Here is an 18,775-nt window from a genome sequence, read left to right on the forward strand (position 1 = left end):
GAGAAATAATGGATGGAAGTGAAGAAGCTGGGCAGCAGAATTGAGGGTAGACTGAAGGAACTCTTGAGCTTTGGATAGGTGGCCACACAGAAGAATGTTGTACTAGGTATTCAGAAGGTTAATGGAATCATGTACTAATATTTTGGCTTTCTTAGAGGTAAGCAGACAGCAAGTTCCATAAAAATGTTTGAGATGGCTGCGGAATGAGGTGCAAAGATCTTGTTCAGTCCTCAGTGTCCTCCAGCAGATAATGTTTTCAGGTTTTGCTAAGTATTGCACAGGAGATAATTCAATCACCTGCACAATACTAAGTAAATCCTGAACACATGATCTAACACTAAGGAGATCCTGAAAATGTGATCTGTTGGTGGCCTTGAGGAGTTGGGGAACACTATTGATCTCTCATTGTAGGTGTCCAAAAGTGATTGAAAAACTGAAGTTAGAACTGCTTGTCTCCATTCATGGAAAGTTACAAAAGCTGTTATAAAAGAAAATATAAATGATAGACCAAAATATCACTTCAACATCACTTACATAAGTTACAGAGGGTATGGAAAGTATTCAGAACCCTTTAAATTTTTCACTCTTTGTTTCATTAAAGCCATTTGGCAAAATCAAAAAAGTTCATTTTTTCTCATTAGTGTACACTCTGCAGCCATCTTGACTGAAAAAAGCAGGAATATAGAAGGTTTTGCAAATTAATTGAAAAAGAAAAACTGAAATATCACATGGTCATAAGTATTCAGACCCTTTGCTCAGTATTGAGTAGAAGCACCCTTTTGAGCTAGTACAGCCATGAGTTTTCTTGGGAATGATGCAACAAGTTTTTCACACCTGGATTTGTGGATCATCTGCCATTCTTCTTTGCAGATCATCTCCGGTTACATCAGGTTGGATGGTGAACATTGGTGGACAGCCATTTTCAGTTCTCTCCAGAGATGCTCATTTGGGTTTAGGTCAGGGCTCTGTCTGAGCCAGTTAAGAATGGCCAGAGTTGTTCTGAAGCCACTTCTTTGTTATTTTAGCTGTGTGCTTAGGGTCATTGTCTTGTTGGAAGGTGAACCTTTGGCCAAGTCTGAGGTCCAGAGCACTCTGGAAGAGGTTTTTATCCAGGATATCCCAGTACTTGGCCGCATTAATGTTTCGTTCAATTGCAACCAGTCATCCTGTCCCTGCAGCTGAAAAACACCCCTATAACATGATGCTGCCACTACCATGTTTCACTGTTGGGATTGTATTGGGCAGGTGATGAGCAGTGCCTGGTTTTCTCCACACATACCGCTTAGAATTGTCACCAAAAAGTTCTATCTTCGTCTCATCAGACCAGAGAATTTTTTTTGTCATAGTCTGTGAGTCCTTCATGTGTTTTGTTAGCAAACTCTATTTGGGCTTTCATATTTCTGGCACTGAGGAGAGGGTTCCGTCAGGCCACTCTGCCATAAAGGCTCGACTGGTGGAGTGCTGTAGTGATAGTTGAATTTGTGGAACTTTCTTCCATCTCTCTATTGCATCTGGGGAGTTCAGCCACAGTGATCTTGGGGTTATTCTTTACCTCTCTCATCAAGGCTCTTCTCCCATGATTGCTCAGTTTGGTTGGATGTCCAGGTCTTGGAAGACTTCTGGTGGTCCCAAATCTCCTCCATTTAAGGATTATGGTGACCATTGTGCTCTTAAGAACCTTGAGTAGTGCAGAAATTATTGTGCAACCTTGGCCAGATGTCTGCCTTGCCACAATTCTGTCTATGAGCTCCTTGGCCAGTTCCTTTGGCCTCATGATTCTCATTTGGGCAGACATGCAGTGTGAGCTGTGAGGTCTTATATAGACAGGTGTGTTCCTTTACAAATCAAGTCCTATCAGTTTGATTAAACACAGCTGGACTCCAATGAAGGAGTAGAACCATCTCAAGGAGTATCACAAGGAAATGGACAGCATGTGTCTGAATACTTTCTGTACCCACTGTATATTGCCATTTACTTTTCTTGCATTCAATAGATGCTTTCCTTTATATCTAACAATCATACAGTTACATGCTTGTTTGTGTTATTTGTGAAAAACTGTGAATAAATGGATATATTCACAATATTTATCCAATATTCTCCAATATTTATGCTTATCTCTCTCCCACAATGACTATTCTGCTTCACATCACTTGTCTAATCTCTTGAGTTATTTATGTGCTGTCTTGTGTATAAATATGTGATTCTTCAGATTTTGTAGTAGTTTAGCCTGATGAAGAGACCTGCGTAGTCTCGAAAGCTTGCAATGTGTTACCATCTTTTCAGATAGCCATTAAAAGGTATCAACCACTGAGGACTCTCAATTCTAAATATTCTTGGATATATTAAAAAATCAGGTGGTTTCACAAATACAATTGCTAATTAGTTAGCATTTGGCTTCAAGCTCTGAGCTCCATTAAGAGGGTTCCAATGATCTAGAACTCACTGTATGTGGCAATCAAAGACCTTTTCTGACAGATATTGCCAGATCTATGTGCTCCTCATTCTCTATTAATCTTTGCTAGCAACTGGTATTAGGGAACCTCTTGGAAACATACTCAGGTTAAGTATAAGTAAGGAAACAACTTAAAAACACATAAAGGTATGTTATGCAAGGGTAAGTTCAAAATCTGTTTGTACTGCATTTATACATCTACTTATAACCTATTATATGCTACAACATATACATTCTTATAATCCCTATATTAGCAAAAATGACCAGAAAACATATGAAACTGGCACTTCCAGTAATAATAATAATAATCTTTATTTATATAGCGCCAACATATTCCACAGCGGTTTACAGTTTAACAGTTTCAAAACACCAGTCATAAGTGACAAAGTTAACAATACAATAATTAAAGCAAAATAAGATGAAATCAGACGACCCTGCTCGTGAGAGCTTACAAATTACAATGAAGTGGGGGAGATACAAAGTACAGGTGTGTATTTACAATGGTGTATTTACAATGAAGGCCCAGCCATCTTGAGGGAGTGAAGGATGGATGGAGATAGTGAATGGGCTACACACGCACACTTACACATAGAATGACTTATTATTGAACGTGATAGGCCGCTCTGAACAAATGTGTTTTGAGGGAGCGCCTAAAACTATGAAAAATTGTGGTTAGTCCTAAGTTCTTGGGGTAGAGCATTCGAGAGAATAGGAGCAGCACGGGAGAAGTCTTGGAGTCGGTATTGGGAGGTACGGATTAGTGCAGAGGTTAGTCGAAAGTCGTTTGCAGAGCGCAGCGATCGACTAGGCCGATAGACAGAAATGAGGGAGGAGATGTAGGGGGGTGCCGCACTGTGGAGAGCTTTGTGGGTGAGAACAAGTACGTTGAATTGGATCCTATAATGAATGGGCAGCCAGTGTAATGACTGACGAAGAGCAGACATGTCCGAGTACCGATTAACCAGATGGATGACCCAGGCTGCTGCATTATGTATGGACTGGAGAGGGGATAGTCGAGTGACAGGGAGGCCAATCAATAGAGCATTGCAGCAATCCAGGCGGGAGTGGATCAATGCTACAGTGAGGGTTTATGTTGTTTCCATGGTGAGAAAAGGGTGGATTCTAGAGATGTTCTTTCGGTGTAAGCGGCAAGAGCGGGCAAGGGATTGCATATGGGATGTGAAGGAGAGATTGGTGGCACACTTAACACCCAGACAGCGCGCCTGCTGCCGGGGTGTTATTGTGGTACCACCCACGGAGAGGGAAATGTCAGATTTAGGGAGGTTAGTAGACGGCGGAAGCAGAAGAAGTTCAGTTTTGGAGAGGTTGAGTTTAAAATAGAGAGTGGACATGATATTGGAGACTGCGGACAGACAGTCACTGGCGTTCTGTAGTACAGAGGGGGTAAGGTTGGGGGAAGACGTATATAGTTGTGTGTCATCAGCATAAAGATGGTACCGAAAGCCAAATCTGCTGATGGTATGTCAAATTGGGGCCGTGTAGAGAGAGAAAAGAAGGGGGCCAAGGACTGAGCCCTGAGGTACGCCGACAGCAAGAGGAAGAGGAGATGATGTGGAGCCAGAGAACAAAACACTGAAGGAGCTGTCAGAGAGATAGGACGAGAACCAGGAAAGAGCAGTGTCCTTAATGCCTAGTGACTGGTGCCTAGAGAGTAGGAGATGGTGGTCAACAGTATCGAAAGCTGCAGATAGGTCAAGAAGAATGAGCAGAGAGTGGTCACCGTTACGCTTTGCTGTCAGAAAGTCATTGGTCACTTTGATGAGTGCAGTTTCAGTCGAATGTAGGGGGCGGAAGCCGGACTGTGAAGGGTCTAGAAGGGAGTGAGTGGAGAGGTAACGGGTAAGGTGGGAGTAAACTAGGCACTCCAAAAGTTTAGAGATGAAGGGGAGATTGGAGACTGGTCTGTAGTTGTTTGTGCAGGATGGGTCGAGAGCGGGTTTCTTTAGTAATGGAGTAACAATGGCGTGTTTGAAGGAGGATGGGAAAATGCCCGAGGAGAGGAAGAGATTAAAGATTGTAGTTTGGTGGGTTGTGACGACTGGAGAGAGAGACTGGAGGAGATGTGAGGGAATGGGGTCAGTAGTGCATGTAGTCGGACGAGAAGAAGAGAGGAGTCTGGAGACTTCTTCTTCTGTGATGGGATCAAATGTGGAAAGTGAGCCAAGGGAGAAGCAGGAAGGGATGGGAGTCACAGCACTTGGTGGTTGGGAGCAGATTTCCTGATGGATATTATCTATTTTTTCTGTAATGTGGGAGGCCAGGTCATCAGCACAAATGTCTAGGGGCTTGTGCTTTTGGCCTGAGGAGGGAGTGAAAAGTGTCAAAAAGTTTCTTGGGGTTGCTGGCTAGTGAGGAGATCAGGGTGGTGAAGTAGGTCTGTTTGGCGAGGTGAAGGGCAGCGTTATAGGTTCATAACATAAATTTGAAGTGGATGAAGTCTTCTGGTGTGCGGGTTTTCTCCATAGGCATTCAGCACTCCTAGAGCATCGCTGGAGAAGTTGAGTTTGCGATGTGAGCCAGGGCTTTTTCACTCTGTGCTTGGAGGTTCTGAGGTTGAGGGGAGTTACTTGGTCAAGGGTGCTTCTAAGAGTGTCATTGTAGTGATGAACAGCCTGATTAGGACAGGAAAAAGAGGATATTGGGGACGGTGATGAGTGTAGGGAGTCTGAAAGTGTCTGAAGGTTAATGGCTTGTAGATTTCTGACTGTGTGGTAGGTAGGAGTGAGCTGGGGTGGGCGAGGATTTGTGAGCGTGAAGGAGGGAATGTTGTGGTCAGAGACTGGAAGCGGTGAGTTATTTAGGTTGGAGATTGAACAGAGCCGGCCAAAGACCAGATCAAGGGTCCTTGTGTGTCTCAGAGGTTGAAAGCTGCGAGAGGCCTAGAGAGATGGTTAGTGATAGAAGCTGGGATGTAGATGTGGAAGTAGGGCTGTTAATGGGGATGTTGAAGTCTCCCAGGATAAGGGTTGGAAGTTCTGAGGACATGAAGTGCGGCAGCCAGGCTGAAAAGTGGTCAAGGAAGTGGGTGGGTGAGCCTGGGGGCCGGTATATGACCACTACTCTGAGGGAGAGGGGACAGAAGAGCCTGATGGTGTGGAACTCAAAAGAAGGGAATAAGAGTGATGGAACTGGGGGGATGACCTGGAAAGTGCATTGTGAGGACAAGAGTATGCCGACTCCACCACCATGTCAGTTTGTGGGTCTCAGGGAGTGAGAGAATTGTAAGCCACCATAGGAAATGGCAGCAGGAGAGACAGTGTCAGAATCCTGAATCCAGGTTTCAGTGAGGGCCAACAGATTAAGATAGTTGTTCAGAAAGTAGTTGTGTAGGAAAAGAAGCTTGTTACAAGCAGACCGTGGATTCCAGAGGGCACAATTAACGGATGGAGATGAGGGAGTGCAAGTAATATTAATAAGATTATTATGGTTTCGATATGAGGTAAGGTAGGGGTTGAGGTTGGGGGATGGTGGACCAGGGTTGGGGGAGTTGTGCCCTGAAATCAGTAGGATTAGGAAGATAAAGAGCAAATAGTTGTTGGAATTGTAAGTAGTTTTTTCTACGATGTGTTTGGGCAAGATGGGCTGTAGTTTCTCAGGAAGGTGAGGAGTGCATGGGAGCTGTACATGGGAAAGGGAAGTATAGAGTGGCTGAGTCGTGATGGAGGGGGGATAGGGTGGTGATGATGCTTAGCTTCTGTGATGCTTTGCTTATGGGATGCTTGCATGCTGCACCCCACACTGAGTGCATCCCCTTAGGAACTACTACATTTATGGGCCACACTACAGGGTCAGGAGAGAGGAATTGTGGGAGCTGGTTGGGTATAATTTGGCAGCTTGGGCCAGCACACCAGGGGATGGTTAGATGATCAAAGGCACTAGACCAGGCTGTGTCAATATGCTATAGCACCTTCCACCTGATAAGATCTAGAGATACCCCAGTCACGGATCTAAAGGGGCCTTTAGACATAGCGATATCGCTAGCGATATCGCTAAAGCGTCACCGATTTTGTGACGCAGCAGCGATATCGCTAGCGATATCGCTATGTGTGATACTTACCTCTGACCGGCTCCCCCCTGTCTGTCGCTGATCGTGTAAGATCATGCAGCTCAATTTCTCGTCGAACGCTTCCTGCTGGGCTTCCTGCTGGCGCCGACGAGCGACACGTGGACGTGGGCGGGAGGACGTCAGGATCGCCGCGTCTGAAAGGTAAGTAATGACTGCTGCTGCGTCACTACATCGCTGTGAGATCTGCCTGTGTGGCAGCTCATTAGCGACCATTGTAAAGGGGCCTTTAAGCAGTAAGTATTACATACAGTGCAACAAATGAATTATACCAAAGCTTTAGCAAGCACATTAAAATTTGCAGCAAAATGGTAAAGCAGCAGAAGTATGGAGTTGTACCATTTGGATATATTGCAACAGAAAATAGAGGCAGTAGAGGTGGGAAGTTGTACCATTCAGGCTGCTTGCTAGCAGTGAATGGAGTAAATACATGCAGTAAATAGATATGTACAATAATCTGATGATACTGATCAACAGATTAAAAGAGATCCAAAATATAAAATTGAAATTAGTAATATTTAAAAACATAGAACAAGTATAAAAGGCAGAAATGTCTTGACAAGAGAGCCACCATTAAATGACAAGAAACTTCATAATTATAAACAAGTATACACTACAAAGATGTATGTCTCATATATAAAAAGCGTAATATATACAAAGTGTCCACAATTATGAAAATAAATAAGTATCAATAATGTATATAAGTCCAAAGATATAAATACTAGATTTAGCACAATACGAAAATATCCCAAAACGCTGTATGTAAGCAATTTAATTTAACAGTGAAGAGGGAAATATATGCAAAACCAGAACACATCCTCAGAAATCTCAAGAATTATGGTAGACTACATCTAGGTAAAGAGGAACAACATATGGACCAATCAGCAAACATGGGTGAGTCCAGCTCTATGGCACCAACAAAGAAACTTAAAGTATTGCACTAAAGTGACACTGAAACAGGCAAAGTGTAATGCCAAGGTGGACAGAAAATAACCCAAAGCTGAAAGTGATTCCTGAAAGATGGACAAGTGATGGCTCCCCACCCCTGGGTTATTTTCTGTCCGCCTTGGCATCTCATATTTGAAGTGACTTTGAGGGGTCTATATGATAGAAAATATCCCAATATGACACCATTCTAAAAACTGCACCACTCAAGGTGCTCAAACATTTAAGAAGTTTATTAACTCTTCAGATGCTTCACAGAAATTTTTGAAATGTGGAAAAAAAATGAACATTTAAATTGACCTGTCACCCCCCCAGGCGTTTTTCACTAAAAGAGCCACCTTCAGCAGCACTAAGGCTGCACTCTGTGAAGGTGGCTCTTCTGTTTCTGACCCCCATTAACGCCAAGATATAGACATTTATAAATAGCTCCTCAAATCTGCATTCTGTCACAGAGGTATGGAGTGTCCCTCTGTTAAGCTGCCTCCCAGCTGTCCATCAACCCCCCTCTATAGCGTCCCTGCACTGCCTCCTTCTTTTGTATTTGCCATTACATCTTGTCGGGCGCCTGTGCCATGTCACCTAGAAGCTTTCCCAATACACACTGTAACAAAACCTCAGCAGTACCTCTGCTGATCAACATGTTTCAGCTTCCATCACAAGGCACCCACCCTTGTGATACATCTCGGCTATTTACAACCCTGCCGGTCATCCTTTCTCCATTACCACAATAGATATTCCTGTGTGCATGACCCATACAGTGCCCCCTAGCTGTCACAGGGGTCACTGCATAACAGTGCATATTTGTATGATTGGTATTTTCATTTATCCCTTTACATCATCCCTTGTTAGTCTTGTTTGTGTATTCTTCCACACTACAACTCCCCACTTCCCTGGGTGGGGGAGGGGACAGATAAGCACTCATTTAGGAGCTCAGCAAGGTTTGTGGCCCTGGCATCTTCACCATCAGAAATAATCCAGGGAGCAGGGATAGCTAGGGTGCCCCTAGCTTTAGGGATAGGGAAGGAGCCTCGGGATATCCTGCAACAGTGCTATGACAAGATTATGCCAGAATTTTGATACATTTAGCTTGATAAATGTGCACTATTGTGTTAAACCATGAACTATGATGAAGAGACCTAAGTAGTCTACATGTCATCATCTTTACAGATTAAAATCTATAAATAATTTTCTTCTAAAAAAACTCTGTCAATCATTTTTTTCTTATAAAATATATCTAGTGAGACAGTGCTACGTATATGTGTAACATAAAAAATGACAGATTATATAAATTATGAAAAATTCAGAATGAATAACAAATTGCACTCTGTAGCGCAACTTGAGCCTTGTTAGTCCTAGTTGTCATTGGTGGAACATCAGATAATTGCCAATTATTTTTTCTTTAACATTAGCAAAATAATTGTTATAATTAAATCCAAAAAAGAAAAAAAAAACAATAGGGAACAGTGAGACCCTATGATTTATTTGGCAGATATGGACAATGGATTATTGTTTAGTGCCACTTGTATATTACGGTACCTGTTTTCACAACTTAAGGACCTGGACTCAGTGCTTGAAGAGCGAGAATGTTGGTAATGATGATGGTGGGATTTTCGTGGCCTTCCACGTGAGCTATGAAAAAAATAGAATAGAATCACATTAGTTTCATTTATGTTGCCCAAAAATAAATATATTTATACGGTACATGTATAATAGTACTGAGTTAACCAATTACAGCAGTTGTTACTTTGTCAACATGCAAATTAATTTCCGCTAATTTGTTATACATACGAATACAAACTATTGAATACAAATTCTAATGAGAAAAACATGGAGGAATGTATCCCTTATAATGGTAAAAAGTTGATTTTATTAGAAATTGCAATTATCACAAAAATACATAAAAAAATTAAAAACAAGGGGCGAAGACTTGGGTAAGTAGGGGGTGCAGTCATGAGCACATGACGTAAATATCGAAAGTTATGAGATGAATGTTCAAACAGTAACTGACATATATAAAGTAAAATAACATAATAGCCTAGTAACATAGAATGGAAAGATCTAGGTCATATAAAGTGCAATAATCACCAATGGTGAAAAATCACCCTACTCCATTATAGGAAGTGAAGTTGACACACAGATTTATAAGGATGAACATGATATTCGCAACACACCCATTGATGCCTAAGTCAGATCATGCCACCACAACCCCGACACACATTTCGAGAGGGCTTTCTTGGGGGTCTGTCATGAACTGTGTGTCAACTGGAGATATATACAGTATATTAGCCTCCATAGTTAATCTCTGTATATCAAAGTGGCACATGGGCACTGAGTACGTGCATAACTGTCTAAATAAAAACTATATTAAATTTTCCATGTGGTGGACACCAAAAGCGGGAGAAAAAATTAAATTACAAAATTGCTGTTCTTGGTTGCCTTGCCTCATATAAAAATAGAATAAAGTTCAGAAAGTAATAAAGATCAGAAAGTGATAAAGATCAGAAGGTTGTATAGATCACAAAATGGTGTGAATAAAAATTACTGCTTGTATTGACAAAAAAATGAAAACAAAAAAAAGCTCTTGGAATGCTATGAGGAAAATTCAATAGCGAAGAAGGGCCCACTGGTCCACAGCCAACCCTGGTCACTATAATTTGTAATGTGGGTAAAAGTGGAGGTTTCACCTTGAAGTAGTGATACAGGTAGCTTTCTGTTAGACACATGGCACTTGGGAGAATTGGCCTTGATACCATGCTTCTGAAGCTGATGTCAAGGCATCTCCATTAGTAAGTGGCCAGATGTGACATGGTGCTGTGATACAAAAATAGTGTCACTGAGTTACAAATAATTTTTATAAACTAAGGCACCCTGGTGGAGAATGAGCCAGACCCCCTTGCTACTATGAGCACAAGATGGCTCCTGAAGTTTCTATGATAGCCTGGCTAAAGTGGTTATAGAGAAATCACAGTTTATGTTTGAAAAGCAGGTCTAGTGCAAGTTGCCCCTAGGAGTCCAGGGAAGGTAGTGAGTCTTCTTGATAGTGAGGCCTGGCTGCTGGGGAAACACAATCTGAGAGATATGCATGATAACAATTGTTACAGTGAACCAGAGCTTTTAAACTTTGGTCAAAATTAGAACCTCATGTATAGTTTTGAAAATTTTGTTTAGTCACAGTATAACTTATGGATGTCTTTTGTTTCTACACTTGAGGCATGACACCATCACTAAGCAGCTCACCAACCTTATACTGTTCTAACAACAGAAGTTCTCTGACTCTTCATGAGTTCTTCAATGAACGTGTGATTTTTTAGTGGAACCAATGAGCTTACACATTTCAAGGAACTGTAATCACTATGCTGAGTGCCTCTTCTGAAAAATTTTCTGGGAAGTTTATTTGAATAGACAAACTGTCTTAGCAAATTTCCATTTGGCCCAACTAACCAGTGGATGATACAACCTACATTCCAATTCTTCTTGTAGCTAATAACCAGCCACTACAAACACTAATGTACCAGTCACTTCTGCTGTGCATCTGTACCCTCAGCCACTACTACACTTGTCCCCTAGTGGGTGCAATACACCGCATCAAACAAATTAGGTGAATTTGACAAATTTACAAGTGAAGTGGAATATAGAACACTTTCCTTGTCCTATGAATGACATTTCCTTATAGTTTCCTTTTGGTATCTCAAATATTTTTCACAAATGTATTGGAATCTGTTTTGGTGAGCATTTCTCCTTTGCCGAGATAATCCATCCACCTCACACGTGTGGAATATCAAGATGCTGATTAGACATCATGATTATTCCATAGGTGGGCCTCAGAGTGGTCACAATAAAAGGCCACTCTAGAATGTGCAGTTTTATAGTATTGTGGTCCGGGGAGGTCAGAAAACCAGCCAATATCTGATGTGGCCACTATTTGACTCACACAGTGCAACACATCTTCGTATAGAGTTGATCAGGTTGTGAACTGTGGCCTGTGGAATGCTGGTCCACTCTTCTTCAATGGCATACAAAGGTATTGCATGGCCAGCATACTCACCAGACAAATCACCCATTGAGCATGTTTGGAATACTCTGGATCAGCGTATTCAACAGCGTGTTCAAGTTCATGCCAAAATCCAGCAACTTCACACAGACATTGAAGATGAGTGGACCAACATTCCACAGGCCACTATCAACAACATGGTCAACTGTACATGAAGATGGTTTGTTGTACTGCGTGAGGTAAATGGTGGCCTCACCAGATACTGTCTGGTTTTCTGACCTCCCCAATACTAAAAAACTGCGTATTTTAGATAGGCTATTTATTGTTCCCAGCCTATGGCACACCTGTGCAATAAATATGCTTTCTAATCAGCATCTTAATATTCCACCCTGGTGAGGTGGATGGATTATGTCGGCAAAGGAGAAGTATCCACTAACACAGATTTAGAGAAATTTATGAACAATATGTAAGAAAAAGAAAAAAAGAAAATATGTGAGAAAAAGACCTTTTGTGCGCATAGAAAAAAAATCTTAGTTCTTTAAGTTCAGCTCTTGAAAAATGGGGGCAAAAACAAAATTGTTGGGTTTATATTTTGATCAGTGTATTAAGGATATTGGAAATTGGCCCAAGGCATAATAACTTGCCTTGCTTAACATTACCAAAGGCATGGGTGGCTCACTTTTATGTGAATGATTGTTATACAATGGCTGTTGTGCTTTTCAAATGCTCGCTACATAGAAAAATGGGGTTATCTACACTGAGCTGCTTTATTCATTTCTAAAATGATTTATTGAGAAAATATATTACTTCACCAACTTGACATTGCCTCGGTATGACAAGAAATTAAAATTTAATGTATTAAGCTGTTCCACAAAATACATCCACAATATATTCCCTGGGAAAAAAAAGCTGGGCAACTTTAATTCTGTCTACCATCTCATGGCAGAACCTAAGCACGCCAATTTCCTGCAAACCGAGCACCAACTGCTAAGTCAGTGACTCCTAATGTTATTACTGACAGCAATAATAATCACGACTGCTCTTCAGAAGATAGAAAGGAAGTCCCCTGTAGTTCATGTCATCCAAATATGCCTTGCAATCAGAATAGAACAGGAAAAAACAGCATGTCTCCTTTCAACTTATCTGATCTACATGAAGGAATGGAAATGGAGCAGCAATAGACAATGTGAATATTATTACTCACTGTACTATTGTGATGATAATGTCATTTTTCTTTATATCAAACAGTTATCTTGAATGGAAAAGTAACATGTTTGGATATGATACCTATCACATTTCAATACAAATGTTAAAATTCTTGGCAACAGATTCATGTAAAGCCATAAGTAAGGAATGATCTTCACAAAGATGTTAAAAATGTAATTAAACTGGTCTTTACAATAAACAGATAACTTGTGCAATCCACTATGTCTTCTATAAGTAGAAATAAGATCACAATAACATATGGGGAACAACATATGTAAAGGACAAATACCAAGGTAAACCCTGTCTTGACATCATACTAGGTACATAGTTACATTTATGAAGGGCCGGCGTTAAGGGCAGGCAGACCAGGCAGCTGCCTAGGGCCCCAACTCCTCCAGGGGCCCCCAGTCAGTGGTGTACTGCTAATAGCGGCACACTATGCAGCCGCTATGGGGCCCATGAGTAAAATAGAAAAAACACAGCACTCAGTGTGGAGAGAGGTGCACAAGTCGGGTATCCAGCCAACTAACAATGTAGTACAAAAACTTGGCACTCAAAAGAAAAATTGATTTGACAGTTCCTTTATTGTAAAAGGCATCCAGTTAAATATACTTCTTTTACTTCTTTAAGTAAAAGAAGTATATTTAACTGGATGCCTTTTACAATAAAGGAACTGTCAAATCAATTTTTCTTTTGAGTGCCAAGTTTTTGTACTACATGGGACCCATGAGTAGTAGGGGCCCGGCACCGCCCTCCCCCCGCATTGCGCAATCAACATTCATCATAGACGCAGATACATTTGAAAAAAAGCAGTGATGAAGGAGAGAGAGTCAGATTACGCTCCCTCTCCCATCATTCCCCCTCTGCTTCTGACTCAGTCACTTCATCGTGCGCCACGCTGTGCCAGCAGTGGAGCTGCAGAAGCCAGAGCAGCGGGGCAACAGAGAGAGGTAAGTATTGTGTGTGTCTGCATTAATGTGTGTGTGTAATAATGCTGGATGGTGCGTCTGCTTTATATTGTGTGTGTGTCTGCACTATGCCCTGAGGGGGCTGCAGCTGAATTATACTGTGAGTGGGACTGCAGTATACTCTGAGGGGGGCTGCATTATACTCTGAAGGGGCTGCATTATACTCTGAGGGGGGCCTGCAGTATACTCTGAGGGGGGCTGCAGTATACTCTGAGGGGGCTGCAGTATACTCTATCAAGGACCATGGGACCTGCATTATACTGTATGAAGGGCTATCTGTCCCCATAATTCTTCCTCAGCTGGTGTAAAGAAACTCAGGAACAAGCGCTGAATAACTTCAATATTGTCGATCACGCTCGTTTAACGGCCTGAACTCAGTGCATGTAAATACAACCGAAATGTTTCTGTGTGCTGGTGCAATATGTTATCATTTGGGGCCCCACTTTAATCTTTTACCCAGGGCCCCACTTTATCTAAAACCTGCATTTATGAACAGCTGCTTCTGTCATGAGGCAACGTTGTAAGGTGTCTCCTAGAAAGTGCCATTTTTCCACCTTCCCAGAGCACAAATTTACCAGTTCTTCCGATAGTTAAACTGACAATTGGCTTGGAGAACTGGTAGAACACTGGTTTTTTGCTTTCTGCATTCAGTTACATTTGTGTCAATAATTAAAGATATAAGCATCATGCCACAGGAGCAGAGGATCACTAAAGGTACTGCCACACTTAGCGATGCACCAGCGATCCCGACCAGCGATATGAAGCGGTCAGGATCGCTGGTGCATCGCTAAGTGGTCGCTAGTGAGCTGCCACACAGGCAGATCTCACCAGTGACATAGCAGCGGTCAGGGGTCGTTACTTACCTGTCAGACGAGGCGATCCTGACGTCCTCCCGCCCGCGTCCACGCGTCGCTCGTCGGCACCACAGGAAGCCCAGCAGGCAGCTGACAGCGAGAAACGGCCCAGGCCGTTCTTGCGCGATCAGCGATAATCAGCGGGGGAGCCGGTGGGAGATAAGTATCACACATAGCGATATCGCTAGCAATATCGCTGCTGCGTCACAAAAACCAGTGACGTTATAGCGATATTGCTAGCAATATCGCTTAGTTTGACAGGCCCATAAGCAGCTGCATGATGTGATCCACCTTATAATGATGGTGATGTCACTGCTATTCTGCAGAGGTGGAAAGTAGAAATGAGTGAACTTGTTCCACAAATGTTTGTCAATCTCAAATTCGGTACGAACATTTTCACATTCAGATTCGTGTTCGGATTCTCGAGCAGTTTTCCTCAAGATCAGCGAAATTCGGCCAAAGTTCGGTAAATCATTGTTTCAACTAATACTTTTGTTCAGACTTTGGCTAGGATAATGGTACTGTATGATGAGCGGTGGGGACGTGTTTGATGAGGAGAGATGTCAGAGTAGCCACGGACTGTAATTTTTTTTAACTTAATATATGAAGATTCCAGCAATCAGGGTGCACAAATCATCCAGAATATCTAGATACATGGGCTTCTGTCATTGGTTGCCGAAGTCACATGTCCCTTTCCATATATAAAGTGGATGTGTTGTTTTTGCACCATTTTGTTAGTGTAACAGCATAGAGATGCTGCTACTGCTGTAAGTAGTCAGATAATTAGATAGGCAGTTTATTGTCAGCTAGTTCAGTTAGATAGGATCCTGTGTCAAATCGACCTTCCAGCATCTAAATAGTTTGTGCTAATAGTGTGGTGCAGCCAGGAGTCCACATTTGAGAACCTAAATTGCTTGTGCTTATAATGTGATGCGGCCAGGAGTCCACATTTCAGAGTCTAAATCCTTTTTGCTAATAGTGTGGTGCAGCCAAGAGTCCATATTTCAGAATTTAAATCATTTGTGCTAATAGTGTGGTCCAGACACTAGACCACATTTCTGAATCTAAATCCTGTCTATTAATAGTGTGGTCGAGAGATAATGTCCCATTTCTGAATCCAAATCCTTTCAGCTAATAGTGAGGGCCAGAAACCAGGCCATATTTCTGAATCTGAATTCTTTCTGGCAATAGTGTGGTCCAGACACCAGGCCACATTTCTGAATCTAAATCCTTTCTGCCAATACTAAGGTCCAGACATCAGCCATATTTCTGCATTTAAATCCTTTCTGCTAATAGTGGAATCCAGACACCAGGCCACATTTTGGAATCTAAATTCTTTCTGCTAATAGTGTGGTCCAGGCACAAGGCCACATTTCAGAATCTGAATCCTTTTTGCTAATACTGTGGTCCAGCCAGGAGTCCACATTTAAGAATCTAAATAGTTTGTATTTATAGTGTGGTCCAGTCAAGAGTCCACATATCAGAATGAAAATAGTTTGTGATAATTGTGTGGTCCAGATATCAGTCTACATTTTTAGCATCTAAATCTTTTGTGCCAATTCTGTGGTCTAGCCACACTTCCTCAGCAAATAAATACTGATTGCTAATTTACTGACAGGTCACTGACAGGTGTGGGCCTAGAGTTGTGAAACAGCTGGTTAAAAGAGGGGACTGGTACATCCAACATGAGTGGAAAAACCAAGGTGTGGTGAAAGGGGGAATTGACTTGGTGTTAGAGGTGTACATGGGGTAGGTGGTAACGTTACTGAAAGCTCTACTGAACAAACACCGACTCGCAATAACCAAAGGAAACTGACAATTTCTCTTACTGGATAGGCTACTTGACTCCCTTTCTTTGGCTGCCGCACAGCGGTACGCCTTCTAGATGAGGGCCAGAAAGAGCATGTGCTCCAGTGGATGGCAAGCGTTACATCAAGTGATCTCTCCTCCTCTTCCTCCACCTTAAAATCACACATAGTACACTCATAAGAGGTGGCACCCCAATTACCCTCGTTTCCCCCGCGTCTCATATCTCCAATCACCCAACTGACCCAGAGAACTAAAAATATAGATGCATGGGACAGCGGCTGGGACAGGGTTTGGATTAGCATTCCAAGCTTAAGCATTGTAACAGTAACAGATGGATGAGTGACAGGTAGTCTGAGAGCCCTGCCAAATTCAGGCAACACACATGAAGGAGATCCAACTTGGAGTCCAAATATTTCCACCAAATAGGGGCAGACACCAGGAAAAGTGGTATTAATTTACCCACAGTAGAAATTTTATAATGGCACAGCAGCAGTCAGGCATGGGGCATGTATGAGCTAGGATCTGGGCCTGCATTTACTGCTTTGAATTTAAGTTCAAATCAAGAGGTTGGTGAGAGAATGGTGTAGGCCTGCTGTACTGGGAGCCCTGACACCTCATGCAACAACTCAAACTGCTTTTCTGCTCAGCCACACTTAGGAGGCACAAATATCTGCTTCGTAGACTACTATTGTTTAAAAAATGTAAGGATAGTAACACAGGTAGTTGACTGAAAGTAAGTGCAGGCCTGCCGGTCTGCAAGCACTACTGCTACAGGCAACAGGTGGATGAGTGACAGGTGTAGGCTTGGTGCTCTAAGAGACGTGATAAAGTCAGGCAACACACATGAAGGAGACCAAACTTGGATTCCAAACATTTCTAAAGTTTAGGGGCAGACATAACTAAAGTGGCATCAATTTCCCCAGAGTAGAAATAGTTTAAAGGTCCTCTTCCACTACAGGCAACCCACCAGATAGAGACACGACTTGGAGTCTCCACATTTCAAAAAATTCTTAGTAACATCAGCAACAGTAGCAACAGCAGGCACATACAGCGAGGAAAAAAAAGTATTTAGTCAGCCACCAATTGTGCAAGTTCTCCCACTTAAAAAGATGAGAGAGGCCTGTAATTGACATCACAGGTAGACCACAACTGTAAGAGTCAAAATGAGAAAACAAATCCAGAAAATCACCTTGTGTGATTTGGCAAGATTTATTTAGAAAATTATGGTGGAAAATAATTATTTGGTCATTAACAAAAGTTAATCTCAATATTTTGTTATATATCCTTTGCTGGCAATGACAGAGGTCAAACATTTTCTGTAAGTCTTCACAAGGTTGGCACACACTGTTGGTGGTATGTTGGCTCATTCCGATGACATTATTGTCTCATGCGGTCCTGCGGACCAGAAGTGAACATGGAGGCTGCAGTGTCGGGAATCAGGATGAGGTGAGTATAAACATCATTATTTTTAATTTGGAGAACTGGGGCCATCAGGGGATGATTATCCTCTTCATCTCCTGACTGTTGAGTGCCCATCAACTCTTCCTCTTCTCATCTCCTGGACCTTTACTAACAGATTGTCTGGAAACATGAGCCCACCTCGATCACTGTAATCCACCCTCTCATGGCACCCGCCTGCTTGATGACAGTCCAGAACTTGAACTTAGGGATATTGTTAACCCTTCCACATCCTCCTCTGCTTCCTCCTCTTCCTCTGGGACCACCACCTTCTCCTGCAGACTATTTAAAGTGTGCTCCATCATGAAGATGACGAGAATAGTGATGCTGATGATGACGTTGTCATCGCTAACCATCTTAGTAGCCATTTCAAAACTTTGCAGAAGTGTGTAGAGGTCTTTCATCTGTGCCCACTCCGCAAGCGTGATTTGCACAGCGTCCATACTGAGTTGGCCCAGGCTATGCAAAACAACATACTGCACCAGGGCTCATGCCTGCTGCCACAGTTACTGCAACATGCGCAGAATGGAATTCCACCGTGTTGGCGCATCGCATATCAACCGGTTAACTGGTAGCCCGAAAGACCTCTGTTGCAATGCAAGTTGACGAGTGGGGTACGAATGGCAGAAATGAGCACACAGTGATCATGCTTTCTGTAGCATTGCATCCAGGCTGGGATAGTGTCAGAGAAATTGCTGTACCACCAATTTGAGGATGTGAGCCATGCAAGGCACATGTGAGAGGATGCCATGGTGTAGGGCTGCCACCAGGTTCACACCGATATCGCACATGGAATTCCCTGCCTCTAGTTCAGTGGAAATGAGGATGAATGAACTTATGGAGATCAACATCCAACACTGCGGAGACACCATCACATGTTTCTCAACGCAGTGATTCTAGGGCAATGCACCCCACCCTTATGGGAAATATGTAAATATATGCAAAACACAAGCCGCGGATACTCCATCACATATTTCTCAACGCAAGCAATGACTAGCCAGGTCTTTC

At 42.4% G+C, this 18,775-nt stretch overlaps 1 protein-coding gene across 2 annotated transcripts in view; it reads right to left on the reverse strand.

Moving 5' to 3' along the window:
• Positions 1 to 18,775, reverse strand: part of SRRM4 (serine/arginine repetitive matrix 4) — a 255,499-nt gene that overhangs the window by 57,521 nt on the left and 179,203 nt on the right. For both annotated transcript variants that reach the window (XM_073559475.1, XM_073559466.1), the window contains one exon: positions 9,018 to 9,110. In XM_073559475.1, the coding sequence (XP_073415576.1) occupies positions 9,018 to 9,110 (93 nt within the window). The remainder of the gene's footprint in view (positions 1 to 9,017; positions 9,111 to 18,775) is intronic.

This window comes from Dendrobates tinctorius, unplaced genomic scaffold, assembly GCF_039654945.1.
Source record: "Dendrobates tinctorius isolate UK_male_01 unplaced genomic scaffold, ASM3965494v1 ptg000003l, whole genome shotgun sequence".
Taxonomy (NCBI): Eukaryota; Metazoa; Chordata; class Amphibia; order Anura; family Dendrobatidae; genus Dendrobates; species Dendrobates tinctorius.